This window comes from Oryx dammah, unplaced genomic scaffold (genome assembly GCF_014754425.2).
Source record: "Oryx dammah isolate SB20612 unplaced genomic scaffold, SCBI_Odam_1.1 HiC_scaffold_28, whole genome shotgun sequence".
Taxonomy (NCBI): domain Eukaryota; kingdom Metazoa; phylum Chordata; class Mammalia; order Artiodactyla; family Bovidae; genus Oryx; species Oryx dammah.
In genome coordinates, this window is record NW_024070212.1 from 13,719,035 (window position 1) to 13,739,686 (window position 20,652).

A 20,652-nucleotide genomic window follows, 5' to 3' on the forward strand; every position below is an offset into this window, starting at 1 on the left:
TCTGATCTGATCTTTGTTGTGCACCTTCAGACCTTCACAGATTCTTCCATATTTCTCCAAGACTTGAGTCTCTTTTCCTCCTCCTCCTGGTATGTGAGACCTTCTGAATATCTCTCCTACCCTTCTCTTCACATCCACCAGCCTAGCCGGGTCAGACCACTTGTTCTTGCTTGATGGCCCCAGCCTTGCCCACCGCCAGGCCTCTGTCCTCTAGACTAAGTTCCTCCATATTGTCACCGGTGGAAACTGGATGAAAATGTCCTGCAGAGCTGCCTCACAGCTTCCTCCTCTGTGAAATCTTCCTCCTCTCTCCCCTGAAGTCTCTCCTCCCCCACACTGCCAGGATACTAGTGGGAAAGGGAAGTACCTTTCACAGCAATGACAGCAATGCCGTGTAGTAATTCTGTATCCTTATTTTTTCCAGTAGATTTTGTGCTCCTTGATGGCAATGCCCATATCTGCCTGACATTTTATAAGCCCCAGCATTTGAAAACTAAAACTACATTGATGCACCATGGCCCCTTTGCAGCCCAAATGGCTCTGCCTGGAAGCTAGTTCCTTATTCCTCTGCACTGTCATCAAGATTTGGTGTCTGGAGCCTCTTGACCAACCTCATCTTAGCTGTGCTCCACAACCTCCTGTCAGTCTTGCGCTCACCACCTTAGGAACTCACCTCAGCTATGACAGCCACTCCTTGTTACCTGCTGAGCTACTCAACTTCTAGGCCTGACAAATTGCTTCTTCCAGAACCTCTTCTTAAAGTGACCCAGCCCCTTTTCCTCCTGAACATTTAGAAATACATTTGGAACCTAGCAGAGGTTCAAAGCCATTTCCACTCAGAGATTACCAGCAGAACCTATTTAGCTAGGAGAGTGGAAATGGCACTGGATGCCCAGCCTTCACAGCCTCTCTCTCCTCCCCTGCAGTGCTCCGGGCTGTGCAGAGGATCAACAAAGCTATCCGGAGGGGAGTGGCAGCTGATACTGTGAAGGAGCTGATGTGCCCAGAAGCCCAGCTGCCTCCAGTGTACCCCTTTGCCTCGGCTGTGTACCAGCAGGAGCTGGCAGTGCTCCAGCAGCAGCAGCAGGGGGTAAGCCCTAGAAGTGAGGGTCCAGCTCTCAGGTTCCCAAGCAGCTGGAGGGATCAGAGTAGTCAGTTCAGAGCACCCAGGAGAGCACGGTTAAATGCTGGCAAGCGACTAGGGCTGGAGGTGGGCTGCCATCCCTGCCATCCTGGGTATGTTATAATGGCGAATACGTTTGAGCAAATGCTGCTTTAAACACTCATTTAATGCTAAAGGAACCCGATAGGATAAGTATTATTTCCATTTTAGAGATGAAGAAACAGATGCTGAGGTTAAGTAATTTGCCCCAAACAGCTATAGCTGGCAGTGCTGGGAGTGCATGCAAAGCCGAGTGTACTTGAAGCCTATGCTTTTTGCCACTCTGCTATCCACCTCCCCTCGTCCACACAGCTGCTCTGACAGTGAAGTGATAGGGCCTTCCTGGCCTGCTGGAGAAGTTAGAACACATCCGAGGGTCCAAGCAGAGACAGGGAGGAAGGTGTGAATGGAAGACAGTTTCTCAGTAGGAGAATGGAGGGGGCAGAGCTTGGGGTAAACCTGGGAAGTCTTGGAAGAGAGGAGACTCAAAAGAGAATCCTCCCCACAGCAGGCATTTACAGAGCCTCAGGTCCAGGCACAGCACCTGGGAAGGGGATGGTCTCAGTGAATGTGAGGAAGTCTATGACAAGGAAGCAAAAAATAAGTCCTAAGAAGTAAAATATAGCAACTAATGTGGACTTTCGAGCCAGACTGCCTGAGTTAAATTTCAGCTCTGCTACTTCCCAGCTCTGTGACCTTGAGCCAACTATTTACCTCCTCTGCCCCTCAATTCATGTATAAAATCGGAACAGTAATATGTTTATCTCATAGGATTGTTGTAAGGATTAAATGAGTTAACGTCTGTGCTTAGAAATGAGCCTGGCACGAAAGTTTTAGCCATTATTATTATTTGCAGCATTCTGTTTGTAGAGGACAGGAAGGGTGCTCCAGACAGGGCCAAGCACAGGGTGAAGACTGGGCAGGAAAGGGGCCCTTCGGTGTGTGGTATAGCACAGAGGGACCTACTTTTTCTTCCTCTCTGTGTGTCCAGGGATGACTGCAGTTCTTAGTGTGTGATAGGGACCTGTAGAACTCACTGGTTGAGTGTGGGCTCTGGTGTCTGGCAGTTAGGTTTATCTTATATTACTTTACTATAGTCTCATCTGTGAAATGGGAATATCAGTGGTACTTACCTCTTTGGCTTGTTAGAAAAGTTAAGTGATAGTGTGCACAAAGTACTTATACATTGAATACTAGTAAGCATTATTAAATTTAATTATTCGTGAGTGGATTAGGCCATAAGGGTTTTGAGATGTAGGCTCTGGGATGTGGGAGAGGCTTGGGGGCAGGAGGGCAGCTGGGCCCCCAGCCCTTCACCAGCCCGTGGAGACTCAGCCCTCCCTGTGTTGCAGGAGCTGGCCCAGGAAGAGCTCTTTGTGGCTGTGGAGATGCTCTCAGCTGTGGTCCTGATCAACCAGGCTCTGGAGGCCAAGGATGCTAGCAGCTTCTGGAGCAGCCTGGTGAACCCCGCCACGGGCCTGGCCGAGGTGGATGGGGAGAACGCTCAGCGGTAAGAAAGGTGTAGCCGCATACGGAGGGAGGGGATGGGTGATGGAGAGAGTGTAGCCAAGACTCCAAGTTCTTGTGCTTGGAGGCTAGCCTTCTGCATGATGTCCTGTTCCTGGGCCCAGGCCCGCTCTCTGGGTCTTTTTGCAGTTCTCTGACCTGTTTCTTCTGGGAGTGGTTGGGTTCACAGTCATTCCCCTTCCCTCCATTTATTTAGTATTTCATTGCTAATGTTTGAGTACCCACTCACGTGCCAGATACTAATCTAGGTGCTGGGGACAGTTGCGAACAAAACACAGATCCTGCTGTCATCTGACTTTGTGCTAGCAGAGGAAGAGAGGCAAAAAACAAATACGTTAAATGATTAGAAGAGCTATGGTGATAAATGGGCTTCCCTGGTGGCTCAGTCGGTAAAGAAGCCTCCTGTAACTGAGGAGACCTGGGTTTGGTTCCTGGGTTGGGAAGATCCCCTGAAGGAGGGCATGGCAACCCGCTCCAGTATTTTTGCCTGGAGAATCCCATGGACAGAGGAGCCTGGCGGGCTGCAGCTCATGGGATCGCAAAAAAGTCAGACGACTAAGCGACTAAGCACAGCATACATGGTGATAAATAAAACAGGGCAGAGAGGATAAAGGATGTGGCCCTGGTGAGCGTGGTTTGTGTCTGCTACATGGCATGGTTAGAGAAGGCCTCTTTGGTAAGAGTGTCATTTTGAGAGAGACCTAAATGGCATGAGGGATTGCCATGAGCTATCTGTAGCACAGATTCTGAAAAAGAAGTGTGCTTGGTGTGTTCAGAGAACACTGGGAGACCACGAGGTGGGGTGGAAGGAGGGGAGGAGAGTAATGGGAGGTGAAGTCTCAGAGACCTGACCACGTAGGCCTCTGGCTTTTACTCCAGGTGAGGAGGAAGCCATGGGAGGGATCTGAGTGTGGAGGGAGGTGATGCAGTCTACTTTTAACAGGATCACTCTGGCTGCTGTGCCAAGACTCTCAACTACAGGTTAGAAGGGAAAAGCAAGGAGATCTGTTAAATGTCTATTGGAGTAATCCAGGCAAGAGATGATGGAGGCTTGGCCTTGGGCCATGGCAGTGGACGTGGTGAAGAGGAGCCATATTTTGGATATATTCTGAAAGCTGACAGGATTTGGTTATGTGGTGGATATGGAATGTGTGAGAGAGTCAGGTGTGACTTCAAGATTTTTGGCCTGAGAAGTTGGAGTGAATATTTACCAAGATGGAGAAGACTGTGGAAGATGCAGAGCAAGTGGGGGAATCAGGAGTTCAGATGTGAACTCAGCTGGAGGTGAGTGTCAGACATTCATGTGGAGATGCTGAGCAGGCAGCTGGCATTTATGAATGGGTTGTAGGTGTACTTTGGGGAGTCACTAGCATATGGTGCTTCAGGCCATGAGATTAGGTGAGATCACTTAGAATGTGAGCACGGAGAGAGAAAGGCTTGAAGACTGAGTCTTGGGATGCTCTGTGCTTAGAGGTGAAGGAGGAACTAGCAGAGTAGACTCAGAAAGGACAACCTGTGAGGTGCGATGAGAACCAGGAGAATGTGATGTCCTGGAGGTCAAGCGCGGAAAGTCCAGAAGTTTCCCCTGACCTCTGGCTGGTGATGCACACGCTCTCCCCTCATCCTCACTCACCTGGCTGCCAGGTACTTTGATGCTCTGGTGAAGCTGCGACAGATACGTGGAGTGGATGGGGCCTTCCTGAGCTGGAATGACCTACAGGCTGCAGTGAGCCAGGTCAACGCCCAGGTCCAGGAAGAGACTGATCGTGAGTGGAGTCCAGGACAGGGGGATGACAGCCCAACTCGGACAGCCCCATCCTTTAGCCATAAGCCTGTGCCCTCCGCCCACCTCAATCTCCCTTTCCCAGAGGTCCTTGCGGTCAGCCTCATCAACGAGGCTCTGGACCAGGACAACCCCGAGAAGACCCTCTCCTCCCTTCTGCTTCCTGCTGCCAGCCTGGATGATATCAGCCTTCCTGTCGCCCCTCGGTACCATCTCCTCCTCGTGGCGGCCAAAAGGCGGAAGGCCCAGGTGAGGTTTGGGCTGGCTGGGTTGGTCACCAGCACAGGAAGAATGTCTCCTGTGCGTAGAGCTGTGCCCAGCATGCACCCTGGAAAGCCAGTCTGATGGACATGGTCCCTTCTGGGGCTGGGAGGCGGGGGGTTCTGATCTGCCCTTGGGGAAGAAGGGCAGAGCTCCAGTTGGCAGCACAGAGTGACCTGTGGGCACCTGGTGTGTGGGAAGAGCACAGACCTGGGGGGCTGAGGGCCAGGCTGTATTCCCTGCTCTGACGCTCAGTGACCATGTGACCTACAGCAAATCCCTAACGTCCCTGAGCTCTCCTTATACACTGCATGCCCTGGTGCTACCCCCCTACTGGAATGGGGGTGAAAAACCAAGTGAGCTGACGAATGTGGCAGGGTTTTGAGCCTGTAATGGCCGGAGTAGGTGGCAGCATAGAGAGTGGCTGAGGGCTGCTAGTCCTGAGCCAGGCTAGCTGAGTTTGGATGCTGGCATCTGACCCTGCACGTTACTTACCCTCTCTGGGCCTCAGTTTCCTCACCTACAGGCTTGTGACAATAATAAACTTACCTCAGAGATATAGGGTTTAAGTGAAATAATATGACAGGGACACCAGCTAATGTTGATCAAGTTCTCACCTTGTGCCAAATATTGTCTTATGTGCTTTACAAATGTTAGTTCATAAGTGCTTTAGAACACTGCCTGGAACACCAGGGCTCAATAAAATGTTAGTTCGGAAAGTTCATCTATGAATGAGGAGAGTGGGGAGGGAGCAGAGTCTGGGGTTGGGGTTGGGTAAAATCTAGGGAGGGAATAAGCCTGTCAGTGAGACGGGCACAGGCTCCCTTGGCCTGTGTGGCAGAGGAGCCTGGGGAGGAAGGGGACGGTGGAGGTCAGGGTCAGCATTGGCCTGAGAAGCTGTGTGTTGAGGCATAAGGGAACAGGGAGGAGGAGTGGGGAGAGCCCATCACCCTCCGATGTGGGCTCTCCCTGGACATGGCTAAGGCACAAGGGCAGGAAAGGGAACTATTGAGAGCGTGGTGGATGCTGAAGGTTTCAGAGGGTTCTGGGGTGCTACGGCCCACCCGAGTTGACGCATGGCCTGAAAGCAGGATGGAAAGAATCCTGTGAGCCTGGCAGCAATCCAAGGGAGCCACAAGGCTGTGCCCATGCAGGGTGGGCAGAGGGGCACAGAGACTGCTTATCCCTGTGGCTCCCCAAGCCAGTCTGCAGTTTGGCTCCCCTGGGCACCTGGGCTTGGGAACCTGAGGAGACCAGCCTGAGCTCGCATCATATCCCATTATTCTCAATTTATCAGGTGACAGGGGATCCTGAAGCTGTGCTGTGGCTGGAAGAGATCCGCCAGGAAGTGGTTAGGGCCAACCAGGACACAGATGCAGCTCAGAGAAGTAAACGGGCCGGGGCGGAGGTGGGGGCAGTACTGGCGGGGAGAGGGCTTGCGGGAGGCGAGGAGATGGGGCTCAGTGGGGGCCCAGCCAGCCAGGTAGCCTCCCCAGTCACCTCCTTCTCCATTTCAACTGATTTGGGGAGGCAGGCCAGAAAGAGAACAGGAGGGCTGCTGCTTTGACCATAGGATGGATTTCCTAGCAGTCAGCTGGGCAGGAAATCCTCTGGAGTCGAGAGCCCCTGGTCCACCCACTGCCTCCTTCTATGCCTTCCTGTGTGCACTTTCCTCCTGCAGTGGGAGCATGTGAAACAGGTGGGGGCCAAAAATCCATCCCATTTTCTGCTGGTAGCTTGAGTTTGGGTTTCAACAATTAGCTCTGGTTAGAGAATGTTCAGTCTCAAAGTTGGCAAAGAGGGGTTGGCTTTGAGGAAAAATAAAGGCCAAATCGGCACAGACACTGGTGTTCTTGTGTGGGATGCTGATGATGTTAGTTCTCAGTGTCTGGAATCCATCGGTATGTCTGTTAGTGACTGGAAGGCAAGGGCTACATCAATTCCCCCCACTTCTTGGACTTTCTTCTCTTCCTATGAAACTGTCCTGTGGTGTCTCTGACCATGTCTTGCCCCAGAACTTCTGTATAAGCCTTCCTTTTACCAAGCCCTAGTCCAGCCCTGGAGAAGGCAATGGCACCCCACTCCAGTACTCTTGCCTGGAAACTCCCATGGATGGAGGAGCCTGGTAGGCTGCAGTCCATGGGGTCGCTGAGAGTTGGACACGACTCAGTGACTTCACTTTCACTTTTCACTTTCATGCATTGGAGAAGGAAATGGCAACCCACTCCAGTGTTCTTGCCTGGAGAATCCCAGGGACGGCGGAGCCTGGTGGGCTGCCGTCTATGAGGTTGCACAGAGTCGGACACAACTGAAGCGACTTAGCAGCAGCAGCAGCAGTCCAGCCCTGCCTTCCCTGGTGGCTCAGTGGTAAAGAATCCGCCTGTAAATACAGGGGATACAGGTTTGATCCCTGGGTCGGGAAAATCCCCTGGAGGAGGAAGTGGCAACCCACTCTAGTATTCTTACCTTGGAAATTCCATAGTCAGAGGAGCGTCATAGGCTACAGTCCCTGGGGTTGCAAAAGAGTCAGACAAAACTTAGTGTGTAAACAACAGCCCAGCCCTACACTGCTTTCTTCCAGGAAGCCTTCCTTGATTGCTACCTTTCCCTTTAAGCACAGCTGCTTGCTGCTTCTTTTCATCTGTCCATCCTGGGATGTCCTTGTCCCTTCTATCACACAGCGTGATTTTGAGTCCTCCTTCTCTGGATTCCTTCACAATAGACAGGACAGAGCCTGTGGAAGGGGCTCAAGGAAAAACTGACCACTTCCTCTCTATACCCCTGTTAGTGGCTCTTGGTGTGGCTGCCATCAATCAAGCCATCAAGGAGGGCAAACCAGCCCAGACAGAGCGGGTATTACGGAACCCTGCCGTGGGCCTCCGAGGAGTGGTTCCCGACTGTGCCGATGGCTACCAGCGGCTCCTGGAAGATGCCGTGGCAAAGAAGCAGCGCCCAGGTAGTGGCTTCACCTTGCCTCTCCCCTTCGTGGCCGGCCCCAGCTACCTCTCACCTCCTCTGAGCCGCCTTTGCTTATTTGGCTTCTGCTTAGGAGATACAGCACTCTGGGTTCAACATGACATGAAGGATGGTACTGCCTACTACTTTCACCTGCAGACCTTCCAGGGGACCTGGGAGCCACCCCCTGGCTGCCGCCTCCACACCTCCCACCTAACTCGGGAGGAGATCCAGGTTGGTGGAGCCCCTGTGAGAGAGGGGCTCGTGGATGGGAGGTTTCCTGTGGGAGAGGCTCCCACCCACCAGGACACCACAGGCCCTCTCTTCTTCTACAGTCAGCTGTCACCAAGGTCACCACTGCCCGTGACCGCCAGCAGCTCTGGAAGGCCAACGTGGGCTTCATCATCCGGCTCCAGGCCCGCCTCCGCGGCTTCCTGGTCCGGCAGAAGTTTGCTGAACGTTCCCACTTTCTGAGGACCTGGCTTCCAGCAGTTGTCAAGATCCAGGTAGCAGACTCTGGCATTCTGAGGTGGCAGAGCTGGACTTCCCTGAGGTTCAGAGGTTCCTCCTGCTTCCTCTTTGCTGAGTGGAGTTGGGGTGGTCTTTTGGCCTCTGTGCAGTAGTAGTAAGGGCATGGATGCTGGAGCCCAGACTACTTGGGTTTGAATCCCCTCTCCACCATGTTAACTAATCACTTACTCTCTCCCAGTTTCCTCATCTGAAAACTAGTCATCTGAAAGTTATAGCACCCCTCTTCTAGGGTGTTATGAAGTGATATCTAAAGTACATTTAAACAGTACCTGGCAGATAGGCAAGAACATGGGCAAATGCTAGTTACTGTTGTTATCATCATCACCATCCAGAGGGTATGAGAGCTGCTTTCTAGCTTCCCCACAGAGAGAGTGGAACAAGATTTAGCACGACATCAGGGTTTAGACACCAGGAGGACTAGGAAGGAGTAGTGAAGAGGTGGTAGTGGTGATTGTTAAACAGAAAAGGGATGAAATCCCTTAGGGAAAGAACTTCTACCTTTCTCTCCAGCCAGCCCTTTCCATTTTTATTCTTCCAGCCTTTGGGTGGTTCAGTGTGGCCTCTGAGACTGACCCATAAGTCACTCAGGCATGAGGCCTTGGGCTGAGGCACTTTCCAAGCCAGGAACAGTGGGAGCTGAGCAAACAGAGGCCTCCTCAGGCAGACGTGATCTGGAGGGTCTCATGGCAAGGTGGGCAGTGTAAAGAGACTTTATTTAATGAACACCTCCAAATGCCCAGTATCTGCAGAGGATACCACTTGGCACTGGGCAAGGGTGAGAGATGGTATGTGAGACGCAGATGCATGCTCACGTCTCTTTCATTGCAGGAACTGGAATACAGTGGGTGTTAGATGTTGTGGTAGTGAGGACACAAAAATAATAGCAGAGAACCCTGAGGGAGCCAGAGGCACGGAGACGGGCAAATGCCCTCAGTGGTGATGTGGGATACGTGGTCACTGAGAGGGCAGGCTTTAGACCCTGAGGCTGCAGTTTGCATTCTGGTCCTGTAACTTCTGGGTACCTTACCGAGCCCTTTCCAGCCCTCAGTTTCCTTATTCATGATGATTCCTTGCCTCATGCTGGTTGTGAGGGTGAAGCAGGAAAATTACATGTAGCACTTGGTGCGGGGACATGCTCTTGGTGAAAGCCGTTATGAGATGTTAAATTTGGGGGCACTGATCCCAGAACTCAGAACCTTAGCCATCAGCATTTAGTGTCTGAATCAATCCTCCTGGACGCAGCCTGGAATTTCACACCAGCTAAGGAGCAGAGAAGCCACACCAACAGTGGGAGAGGGGACAGAGTCAGAAGGTGAGTTTGCCACCCATCCTAGAGCTGTGCTGACTCTGGCCTGGGTCTGGGAGGCAGAGAAGGGAGAGGGGGCCGAACCCCAGGCCACCTGCCCTCCAGCTAGGGAGAGTGAGAGTCAGAAATGAAGCAGCTTGGGTCTCCTGAGAGCTCTAACCCTGGCCGGGACTCCAGTCAGGGTCCTGAATTCTCACCAATCCAGACTGAGAGGGCTTCTCTCTTAAAGGAGAAGCCGTGTGGGGATGGGTGGGTGGTCAGAGCAGAGGAGACCCCTCTGCCTTTCCCTGTAACAACTAACAGTATGTCAGGCAGTACCTGGAGTGGGAGGGGAAGGAGTGCTGAGAAAGGACATAGACTTGGGGCTCCCTGGCCTCGAGGTTCCAAAATAGACAGCTGGTACCATGGGACCAAGTGCCTGTTTTATATCCTTTCCAGCAGAAGGACAGTGTAAGTCTTAGGGGGAAAGCCTGCCCAGGAGAGTTGGCTTTAGGAAAGGCTGGGAGAGCAGTTGGCTGAAAGGGGCTGCTCTTTTAAAAAATATTTTGGCTGTGCCGTGTGGCACCTGGGATCTTTATTCCTTGACCAGGGATTGAACATGTACCCCCTGCACTGGAAGCACAGAGTCTTAACCACTGGACCACCAGGGAAGTCCCTGAAAGTCAATGCGCTTAACACACTAAACCATGACATCATCAGTGGCAGAGTGTCCTCCAGGATCTGAGTGCCCAGGAGAAGTTTAATGATTAGCGCCCTAAAGACAGGTTTCAGTAGGTGGAGATAGGGCTGGGATAAGGGCATAGATAGACAAAGGCTTGGGGCAGCAGATCATAAAGCATGTTTGAAAGAAAGTGAAATGTCTGAGGTGGCTAGACTTCTTAAGGAGGTAGGGACCAGTAGACAGTCAGATAGGAGTGTGGGGTCAGATGGTTGAGATTTCCTGGAAACTGGCGCTATGAGAAGCATGGTCCGAGTAGTGTTTTAGGAAAATTCACACAAGCTTGGGGTGAAAGGGGAAAGGCCCACAGGAAGGACACCAAAACAGAAGGGAGTCATGAGATTTGTGTCTTAGAGACCAAAGCGGGTGTGATTATTGAGGAGAGGGTCATTTAGACGCCTTTGCAGCAGACTAGTCAGCGAGGAAAGGCCATCAGCCTGACAGCTGAATTACTGGGGACCTTGGAGGGAAGATTTGCTTAGAGCTGACGTTCAGAGCTAAGTGGTAGAGTTGTAAAGAGAAGTGTGAGTTATGAGAACACGAATGACCTGAGGCCCATATGGCCGTTGGCAGAGATGGTGGGCACACAGCTCTGTGCCTGCACACACTTTCCAGCCACTGCACCATGCACGTCTCCAGACTTTGGATTGTGTGATGGTGTGTGGGTAGTTTTTTTTTTAAATATGTATCTATTTGGCTACATTGGATCTTAATTGCAGCACGCAGGATCTTCGCTGTGTCATGCAGGGTCTTTCATTGCGGATCACAGACTGTCTAGTTGTAGCATGAAGGCTTAGTTGCTCCATGGCATGTGAGATGTTAGTTGCCTGACCAGGGATCAAACCCACATTCCCTGCATTGCAAGGCAAATTCTTAACTCCTGGACCACCAGGGAAGTCCTATGGGTAGTGGTTTTATGGGTGGATGAGTATGTTGTAGGGGATATGGTACATGCTGTGGTGAAGTTGGTAAGTGTGTGTTTTACTAATATCTTTTTAAAAAGCTTGTGTCTTAACACTTGTTTCTGTGAGGAGGTGTTGGTTATGAATGTATGTTTGATTGCATAGTGCATGCGTCAGAGTTTGTGTGCGGGAGTATGTGTTTGCTGGGTCCAGGGAGTATGGCACAGGGCTTGGGTGGCTACATGCAGATGTTTAGTCTTCCCCATGAAGTTGGCAGTTCTTTGAGGACAGAGCCAAATAAGCCTCTCCATTCTCCTTTCCGGCCTCCCCACCACCCTTTTCTGGAGAGTCCAGAACGAGGCTTTTCCCACAAGCTTTTCAGGGCAGTTGGGACCAGCTGGAGTCATCTTTCTTCCCCCTTCTGATCGGCAGGCTCATTGGCGTGGTTACAGACAGCGGAAGATTTACCTGGAACGGCTACAGTATTTAAAAGCGAACACAGATGCTGTAATCAAGGTAGCTCCCATGATTTGGGTGGGTTCCTGGCTCTCTTAAAGGACCCTCTGAAAACCATTTGTAGTCTTCTCACCTCCCATGACCTCTGGAGAAGGCTAAATTGGCCTGGGTCTAAGGGAGGGCCCTGAGCCTGGAGCTCTGAGTCAGTCTGTCTCTGCCCCCAGATCCAGGCTTGGGCCCGGATGTGGGCAGCTCGGAGGCGATACCGGAAGCGTCTGGGCTACTTCCAGAAGAATGTGAGTCTCATTCTGCTCCCCTTGTCCCCATTCCCCACCTTTATCCATGAGACCAGGGCACGGGCCACCAACAGTGCTTTTTCCATCTGCATTCATGACAGGTTAACTCCATTGTGAAGATCCAGGCGTTTTTCCGAGCCAGGAAAGCCCGGGATGACTACAGGATGTTAGGTAAAGTGTCTGGTTTCCCTCCTCTGTCTATGCAAGTGACTGTCCTTGTGAGCTTCCTGGCTTTCAACAATGAACGAGGCAGAAAGCCATACCACTCCATAAACTGCAGCCTTGGAGAGGTGGTCTGACCTTCCTGAGCCTTTCTCTCACCAACAGCTAACGCCTACAACCTTGAGCATGCACCGTAGGACCCAAAGTGGGCTGAGGAGTGAGGAGGTGTGCTCCTGCCTTTGCCAATCCCCTAGTTTGGTGGGAGTGATAGGAGTCCCCTGAGAGTCAGGCAGGTCTAGGTATCCCTCCTTGGAGCCACACAGCAGGTTAGGGGAAGGTACTAGTTGTCTGTGCAGGAATGTGGAACAGGGCTGGTGACAAAAGCCCCCCGCCCCACCCCAGCAGCAGATAACCTCATCACAGGAAAAGTCCCTCAAACCAGCTACTGTCTGTACCAGGCTTTGACTTTCTTCCTCTTACTATGACAAAAATCAAAAAGGCAAAAAAAAAAAGAGAGAGAGAGAGAGAAGGGGAAAGGGAAGGAAAAAGGGAAGGAAAGGCTCTTTTCCTACAGTTGCAGCCTTCCCCATCTTTCCCCTCTTCCCTGACCCATGACTCTTCCCCTGTTAGTGGCCCAACCCACAGGAAGGCAGACCTGGGGTCCTTTCTGCAGTCCTGGGGAACTTGAGGGGGTTGCATCTTCCTGCCCCATGGTTCCCAATAGTTGAACATCCCCCTGAAGTCTTACAGAGGTCCTTCAGGGTCCTCTTGATTCCTTTGTTAAAGCCTAGAAACCCAGCCTTGGAAGTCTGCCTCCTTTTGGTAAAGTGGACTAGTGGTCCATCTCCAGGTTGGCCTCCAGCCCTGGGTTTCCTGAAGAGGTAGGCTCCTTTCCTTCCTGGGCCCGAGACTACGCTTCTGGGCTTCAGGATTGAGTACACTGTCCAGGAATCGTCTCCTTCACCTCCTCAGTCCCTCTTCCCACCCTGTCCTGTGGCAGGGGTGCTCCTGCCCCTCTCTGACCACAGAAACTCAGCCCATTTGCTTCTGGGCAACTAGCTGCTTTTCCGTCTTTACGTCTCCCCAGCTTGGCCATTTCTGTTTTCTCTCTTGCTGTTACATTAACACCAGTGCCCTGAGGCATCCTTTATCTTCTTTTTCCTCTTTAGTTTATAGTTTTTCTGGAAGAACTTGTTTTTTCTCTGGTCTTCTCTCTCTTCATTAGTCCCACTCACGTAGGGAGCTGCCACTTACTAGCCATGTGGCCCTAGGCAAGTTACTGAACTTCTTTACTGCCTCCACTTTCTCACTTATAAAATGGAGATAAGGATCAGGTCGAGTTGTGAGGATCAAATGAGTTAAGTACTGTATCGTCGAATCCAAGATGCCATCAGTTGTCTTTGGTTCCACCACTCTTCACTCCTCAAAGATCTGTCCTCCATGCAGCAGCCAAATTAGTTTATTAAACCTTGTGATCTTATCACTCTCCTTAAAACACGTCAGGATGCCTCACTGCCCCAGGGATAAAGTCCAGCCTCCTAAGGGCAGCTTCTGAAACTCTGACCCAGCCTCTCCTGCACCTCTGGCCTCACTGAACCCCGCCCTGTCCCTCACCACCTGCACCCTCCTCTCTATGCTCCAGACATGGCCTTTGGTGGCACGCCTTTACTTTCCCAAAAGTCCCCATGCTTGCCCCTCTCAGAGCACTAAACCGCACTGTAGTGAGTTGTTTAATTGTCTGCTTCCTTTACTGAATAGCCTTTAAGGACCAGGCCTAGTTTTGTTCATCTTCCATATCTGACCCTTTTATTTCTTACTAGCTGTGCAGTCTAGGGCAAGTTACTTACTCTCTCTCTGCCTGGGTGATCTCATCAGTAAGTTACAGTGTATAAAGTATGTAAAGCACTTAGAGCAGTTTCTGTTCCATAGTGAAAATTATATGTCTTCAGTTCAGTCAGTTCAGTTCAGTCGCTCAGTCATGTCCACCTCTTTGCGACTCCCATGGACTGCAGCATGCCAGGCCTCCCAGTCCATTACCAACTCCCAGAGTTTACTCAAACTCATGTCCATTGAGTTGGTTATGCCATCCAAGTATCTCATCCTCTGTCGTCCCCTTCTCCTCCTGCCTTCAGTCTTTCCCAGCATCAGGAACTTTTCCAATGAGTGAGTTCTTTTCATCAAGGGGCCAAAGTATTGGAATTTCAGCTTCAGCATCAGTCCTTCCAATAAATATTCAGGATATTTCTTGTTATTCCCTGTAGCTCAGCCCTGAGACTCTTCTTTGCTCAAATGCTCATTCCAAGAGAGATTCAAGGAGAATCCATCTAGCTCTGATCTCCCTATATTATAAAACCCATTGTTGTATGAGGGTCAGGCAGGGCCTCATGGAGGCTGATAGGTGGAAGTAAACTCAGGATGAAGAATGAGTAAGTCGACCTGGCACGAAGGGGAATGAATCAGATTGGGGGGGGGGGGGGCCGAGGGGGTCATCAGAGGCTGCTAGGGCTCTGACTTTAGGGCGGGATGGCACTGAGATAGGCCCAGGTTGGGGGGGAACCCAGGCAGAGGAAAGCAGCTTTTGTGTCATCCCTGGTTATAAGACAAGGAGTTCAGAGACAGGACTGGCTGGGAGGCTGCCCACTGCCCTCCAGCTGCAGGCAGAACTATTGGAAAAGAACTGGAGTTGGGTGCCTGCTAGCTTCAAGCAGCCTGGACACTGAGGGTGGGGTTACTGGGGAAGAGGGCGGCGAGGAAGTGTCTGCTGAGGACATGTCTAATCCTGGCACCTCTCCTCTTCCTGCCAGTCCACACACCCCATCCCCCACTCAGTGTGGTACGCAGATTTGTCCATCTCTTGAATCAAAGCCAGGAAGACTTCTTGGCTGAGGCAGAGCTGCTGAAGCTCCAGGAGGAGGTGGTCAGGAAGATCCGGTCCAATCAGCAGCTGGAACAGGACCTCAATCTCATGGATATTAAGATTGGCCTGCTGGTGAAGAATCGAATCACCCTGCAGGTGAGGGGCCCACCCAAAATCTAACTAGCAGCCTCTGGAGAGGTGATGCTGGTCATTCTCTGGTTGCTAATCAGATATTTTCTGAATGTCTAGATTTTATCATCTGGCTCAGATCCTTGTTCCAGCAGTCCTCTGCCCTTCTAGTCATTTGTTGGGGGCACATGATATAATGGAAAGAGCGCTGGACATAAAATTGTAATGCCCGGCTCTGCTGACTCCTAGTGATGGGACTGGAGGCTGGTTGTTTAACCTCTTGGTCTGTTTCCTCATTAGTAAAGTGGGAATAATGAGAGTGCTCACCAGGGCAGATGTGAAAATAGATATGAGAGCTCCTTAACCTGTCAGTTACCATACATGTATGCTGTGATGAGGTAGAAGTGATTCAGCAGTATCTCCACCTCAACTATGTACAACAGGCTAATAAGAAGTCAGAGTGGAGATGAATACACCTGGCGCCTCAGTCCCGCAACCCAGCTCTCTTTGGAGACTCACCTGGTGAGCACAGAGGTGCCAGGTGAAGTCTCAGGACAGCAGGAGGCCCTTCCTCATCCTAGAACTGTTTGTCTCCCCTGGCTCATGCCTTCAATACCTTGCACAGCAGAAAGCCCAGGCTCTTCGAAGCACTGACTCTAGACCATATGTTCTGTGCTCTGTGCTGGCCTGGATGGGTTGTATCACCTGCTCCCCTGCCCCGGCAGGAAGTGGTCTCCCACTGCAAGAAGCTGACCAAGAAGAATAAGGAACAGCTGTCGGATATGATGGTTCTGGATAAGCAGAAGGGATTAAAGTCGCTGAGCAAAGAGAAACGGCAGAAGCTAGAAGCTTACCAACACCTCTTCTACCTGCTCCAGGTGAGCAGAGGGCTTTGGGAGGAGACATCTCTATTCTCTCCTGAGGGCCTGGGACCTGCTGGACCTTCGCGTCTAAGGCCTCACCTGCGTATCAGGAGTCATTTCCTGCCATCCTAACATCCTGTACCCAGGGAAAGAGACTGCCTCCTTTCATTTGTCTGGAATGTTCCTAGGACCCTTGAGAAAGTGTAGCCAGTGCTCCCTATTCCTAGTTCCAGTCAGCAAAGCCTTTCTTTATCTGATCACTAGTCCTTGAGGTACATCATCTGCCATTCCAATCTCCCCATTGCTTTCAGACTCAACCCACCTACCTGGCCAAGCTGATCTTTCAGATGCCTCAGAACAAAACCACCAAATTCATGGAGTCAGTGATTTTCAGTCTGTACAACTATGCCTCCAACAGCCGAGAGGCCTATCTCCTGCTCCAGCTGTTCAAGGCAGCACTCCAGGAGGAAATCAAGTAGGTTTTCCAAAAGCAAAAAGAATGGGAAGAGAAGGGGTTAAGAGATGCCACTGTTGGCTGCTTCACAAGGTGACAATTTATTGAGGTTTGAAGGTAGAAATGGACTCAGAAGACCTCTTTTCTCTGCCTCCCAGGGAGGCAAGGCATCTCTTGGGACAGCCTGGGGGAAGGACATGCGCTGACATGTTAACAGCACAGCTGAGACAGACGTAACAGAACGGTCCTTAAGAAAAGGGATGCCAACGCAGGCTTTAAAGAAAATCTCAAAAGGAAAAGCAGCTCTTCTATACCAAGGCAGGAGACCAGCTTCAATGACCTCTTAATCCACAGGTCAAAGGTAGAGCAGCCCCAGGATATGGTGACAGGCAACCCGACTGTGGTGAGGCTGGTGGTGAGATTCTATCGGAATGGGCGGGGGCAGAGTGCCCTGCGGGAGATCCTGGGCAAGGTGATCCAGGACGTGCTGGAGGACAAGATGCTCAGCGTCCACACAGACCCTGTCCACCTCTACAAGAGCTGGATCAACCAGACTGAAGCCCAGACAGGGCAGCGCAGGTGAGCAGATGGGCAGAGAGAGAGGTCTCTTTGATCAGCTTGGTCTTGGGCCTCACCGGGGAAGCTTGAGTGTGCTTTGAAGGCGGCATATAAATGAGCTTGCTGATTTATGTAAATATGACACCAGCCCTATAGGATGAAATAAGGTAGCCTTTTAGACCCCCTCTGGTAATTAACATGGAACTGATGTAAATGACACTGGACCTGGTGCGCTTAACATAGAGTGAGCCCAGATGAATATGCAAATGTGTATAATTGCTGTGTCAGTGCTTGCAGATGATTTGTCAAATATACTGGGAGTTGGGATAGGACTCCTTATTGATAGGCATATAGCTGAATATTCAGATTTATAGATGAATAGGCAAATGAGGTGGTGGAAGAAATAAATCAGCCTTCCAGATGGCCATTAACTGAGGTGCATAGGTACTAAGGAGATGGAGCCACGGAGGAGAGTAGGCAGTGCTAGTGGCTTCTCTGGATGGTGCACAGGCATCCAGGTGGGGGCACTGCAAGGCCCTGGCCCAGCCTTCAGCATTCCCATAACTACCAGAGACTTGCAGGGAGCCCTGGTCTCATCTGGTTCCCCTTGGGATCTTTCCACAGACCCCAGACCCTCCATTTCCTCCTACACTCTTCCACCTCCCCATAGGGGCTTCATCTCTTCTTCCACCCATATCACTAGTCCTCTCTGAGTCCTTTCTCTTATTCTGGCCTAAACCCTGGGCTGTCCTCAGCATGTATGTATGAGATCTTGTTGTGAGATGAGTTTAAGGGGTGGAGCCTCAGGGAGGGGAGGCCTTGGGAGGGGTTTCTGGCTGATAGCTTGTCTCTCTCTGCCCACAGCCACCTCCCCTATGATGTCACCCCAGAGCAGGCCTTGAGCCACCCTGAGGTCCAAAGACGACTGGACATCTCCCTCCGCAACCTCCTCGCCGTGACCGATAAGTTTCTTGCAGCCATCATGTCATCTGTGGACCAAATTCCGTATGTGCAACAGCCTAGGCATGGATCTCCGGAGCGCTCGAGCATGGGGGGTAGAGCAGAGCAGTCCTGAAGGGTGACAGGCAGGAAGGGAAGCTGGGCTGGGGTGCTCAGGGGCTTCCAGGAGGTGGTGGAGAAGGCGCGAAGCCCCTGCTAGAGACTTGCGCTGGATTATAGCACACATGGATCTAGTGGGCAGTCAAGACCTCCCTGGGCCAGAGAAAGGCACCTCAAGTGATCACGGGGACATGTGATTGTCCGAATGTAAGTGATGGAAAATGTAAAATTCTTCAGTCTATAAAGTCAAAAATAAGAAAACTTCACACCAGTAAAGCACTTTATAAAAGTCCTTTCCTTTCCTAAAATTTGGTCAATAATTATTTTCTGAAAAGCAAATGATTGAAAATGTTGACAGGGTGGGTCTCCTCTAGATCTTCACTCAGCCAGCCAGCCTTCCTGGTGCTCAGTGGTGCCCAGGGCAGGGTGGGGGTGCGGGAGAGGGGAGCCCGCGGAGCTCATGTCCCTGCTCCCCAGACCTGGAAGACTGGATTAAGGACTTACAGTTAGGATTCAGAAAACATTGTCCTAGGACTGATAAAGGAAAGCGCACAGTGAGCTATGAACTTCTCTCCCTGGTACCCCAGGAGGAGGCAATAGCTTTTTAAAGTATTTAATTAGATTTGTAGGTGGCACATCCATAAATAGGAATAATAATAATAAGGTCCCAGGGATCGAACCCAGGTCTCCCACCTTGCAGGCAGATTCTTTACCATCTGAGCCACCAGGGAAGCCATTTGAATTGCACTCTACCATTACTTTCACAAAAATAATTTTACTTGATCCTCACAAAAGCCCTAGGAGATAGAGAGGGCAAGAATGAACAGTCCCATTTTCCAGACCAGGGAACAAACTTGTAAGGGGAGCGCAATAGCCTGAGCTGACGTCTCTGGTTGGTGGCGGAGGCAGGACCAGATGCTTCTACTCCAGTTCATTGTCCTCCCAGGCCTGCCTCTAACCCAGACGAGGCCCTCACAGATGCTCTGTAATAACAGAGCCTCCTGGGCTGTCCTGGGATTGGGTTTTGGCTGCAGGTGTCAGACACCTAACATACAGGCTCAAGGTGCTTCTGTGGGGAAGGCAGGATGGACACTGGGATCTAGGGTGTCCCCAGGGGAGACTAAAGGGGGCCGAGGAAGAGGCTCTGGGGACAGGCTGGAGGCTTCATGAGAGCTGGCTGGGCCCTGGTCCTGGGTGCTGACACAAGGGCATGAGGGAGGGATAAGGCCCAGAGATGTTTGGAGGAAGCAGCAGGGAGCTGGCTGTGGGAAGTGGAGGGTCAGCTCTGGTGTGGCTATGCCCAGGGAAGGAGAGGCAAGCACTCAGGCCCTTGCGCTGGGGTGGGGGCAGGGCCATAGTGCACCTATTGCTTGGCCCCAGGTACGGGATGCGGTACGTGGCTAAGGTCCTGAAGACGACTCTGGCAGAGAAGTTCCCCGACGCCACAGAGCACGAGATCCATAAGGCAAGTGCTGTCGCCCATCCCCACCTTGAGAGCTCTGCTTTGCCCTGATGGTGGCCGTGAACCCCCAGAATGAGACCAAAGGACCAAAAAAAAACCTTATGCTATAAAAAGCCAAGAAGGCGAATATTCTCCACCCTGTCAGACAAGCCTGGCTCACCAACAGGGCTCAGATGGCAACAGGTGGCAGACGGGAAGGGATCCAGGACAGGAGTTAACAGTACACAACCACCTGAGCTTGTCAGAGCGGGTTCTGTCCCAGCTACGGCTAACATTTGCTGCGTGACCCTGAGCAAGTTGCTGGTCTGCTCTGGGTCTGTTTTCTACACAGGGATGGGATTGACCCGGGGGTCCTTCCCACCCGCTAAGCTGGGAGAGCGGGGCTGGGGCTGTGGAGGTGGGCCACAGGCGCTTCTACGACAGCCTCCTCCGCCCTCAGGTGGTGGGGAACCTCCTGTACTACCGCTTCCTGAACCCGGCTGTGGTGGCCCCCGACGCCTTTGACATTGTGGCTATGGCAGCGGGCGGCGCGCTGGCGGCCCCCCAGCGCCACGCCTTGGGGGCTGTGGCTCAGGTCCTGCAGCATGCTGCGGCCGGCAAGGCCTTCTCCAGGGAGAGCCAGCACCTGCGCGTCTTGAATGACTATCTGGAAGAGACGCACCTCAAGTTCAGGTCTTGGTCCCGGTTTCCTGTTCCTCTCTATTTCCTTCTTCTCCTCCTCTTCCCATCTTCTTTTCACAGACCACTTCCTTTCAGGCACAACTTACTTTCTCAAATCCGTGAGGAGGGGAGGCGCGGAGCATAGTTAGTGGGCTGGAGGAGAGATTGTTGGAAGGACTCCCAGTGAAGAGGAGAGAGGGCTATTGAGGGAAGCTGGTTTGAGGGGGCCCCTGGGAGAGGTGAGGCAGCAGATGGGGGCAGAGAGGCAGAGTTGGCTTGAGCAGTCACCGGCAAGGCGGGAGAAAGGCTGATGGACACAACGTGAGGCGGGTGCCGGACCGCCCCACCCTCTCACATGCTTTTCCTCTGGAGCTAGGAGGTTCATCTGCCGAGCCTGCCAGGTGCTAGAGCCAGAGGAGCGTTTTGCGATGGATGAGTACTCGGACATGGTGGCTGTGGCCAAACCCATGGTGTACATCACCATGGGGGAGCTCGTCAACACGCACAGGGTGAGGGCCTGTGCAAGCCTGGGGCAATGGGTGGGTGGGCTG

At 51.9% G+C, this 20,652-nt stretch overlaps 1 protein-coding gene across 1 annotated transcript in view; it reads left to right on the top strand.

The window, feature by feature from the left end:
- The window catches only part of IQGAP3 (IQ motif containing GTPase activating protein 3), a 40,310-nt gene that overhangs the window by 13,211 nt on the left and 6,447 nt on the right, over window positions 1-20,652 (top strand). The window contains exons 12-30 of the mRNA XM_040230260.1: window positions 927-1,090; window positions 2,515-2,672; window positions 4,334-4,455; window positions 4,558-4,721; window positions 6,031-6,121; window positions 7,522-7,689; window positions 7,783-7,922; window positions 8,024-8,194; window positions 11,578-11,661; window positions 11,826-11,897; window positions 11,999-12,068; window positions 14,864-15,072; window positions 15,771-15,923; window positions 16,220-16,383; window positions 16,717-16,941; window positions 17,785-17,925; window positions 19,360-19,444; window positions 19,881-20,113; window positions 20,478-20,610. Coding sequence (XP_040086194.1) covers window positions 927-1,090; window positions 2,515-2,672; window positions 4,334-4,455; window positions 4,558-4,721; window positions 6,031-6,121; window positions 7,522-7,689; window positions 7,783-7,922; window positions 8,024-8,194; window positions 11,578-11,661; window positions 11,826-11,897; window positions 11,999-12,068; window positions 14,864-15,072; window positions 15,771-15,923; window positions 16,220-16,383; window positions 16,717-16,941; window positions 17,785-17,925; window positions 19,360-19,444; window positions 19,881-20,113; window positions 20,478-20,610 — 2,747 coding nt within the window. The remainder of the gene's footprint in view (window positions 1-926; window positions 1,091-2,514; window positions 2,673-4,333; window positions 4,456-4,557; window positions 4,722-6,030; window positions 6,122-7,521; window positions 7,690-7,782; window positions 7,923-8,023; window positions 8,195-11,577; window positions 11,662-11,825; window positions 11,898-11,998; window positions 12,069-14,863; window positions 15,073-15,770; window positions 15,924-16,219; window positions 16,384-16,716; window positions 16,942-17,784; window positions 17,926-19,359; window positions 19,445-19,880; window positions 20,114-20,477; window positions 20,611-20,652) is intronic.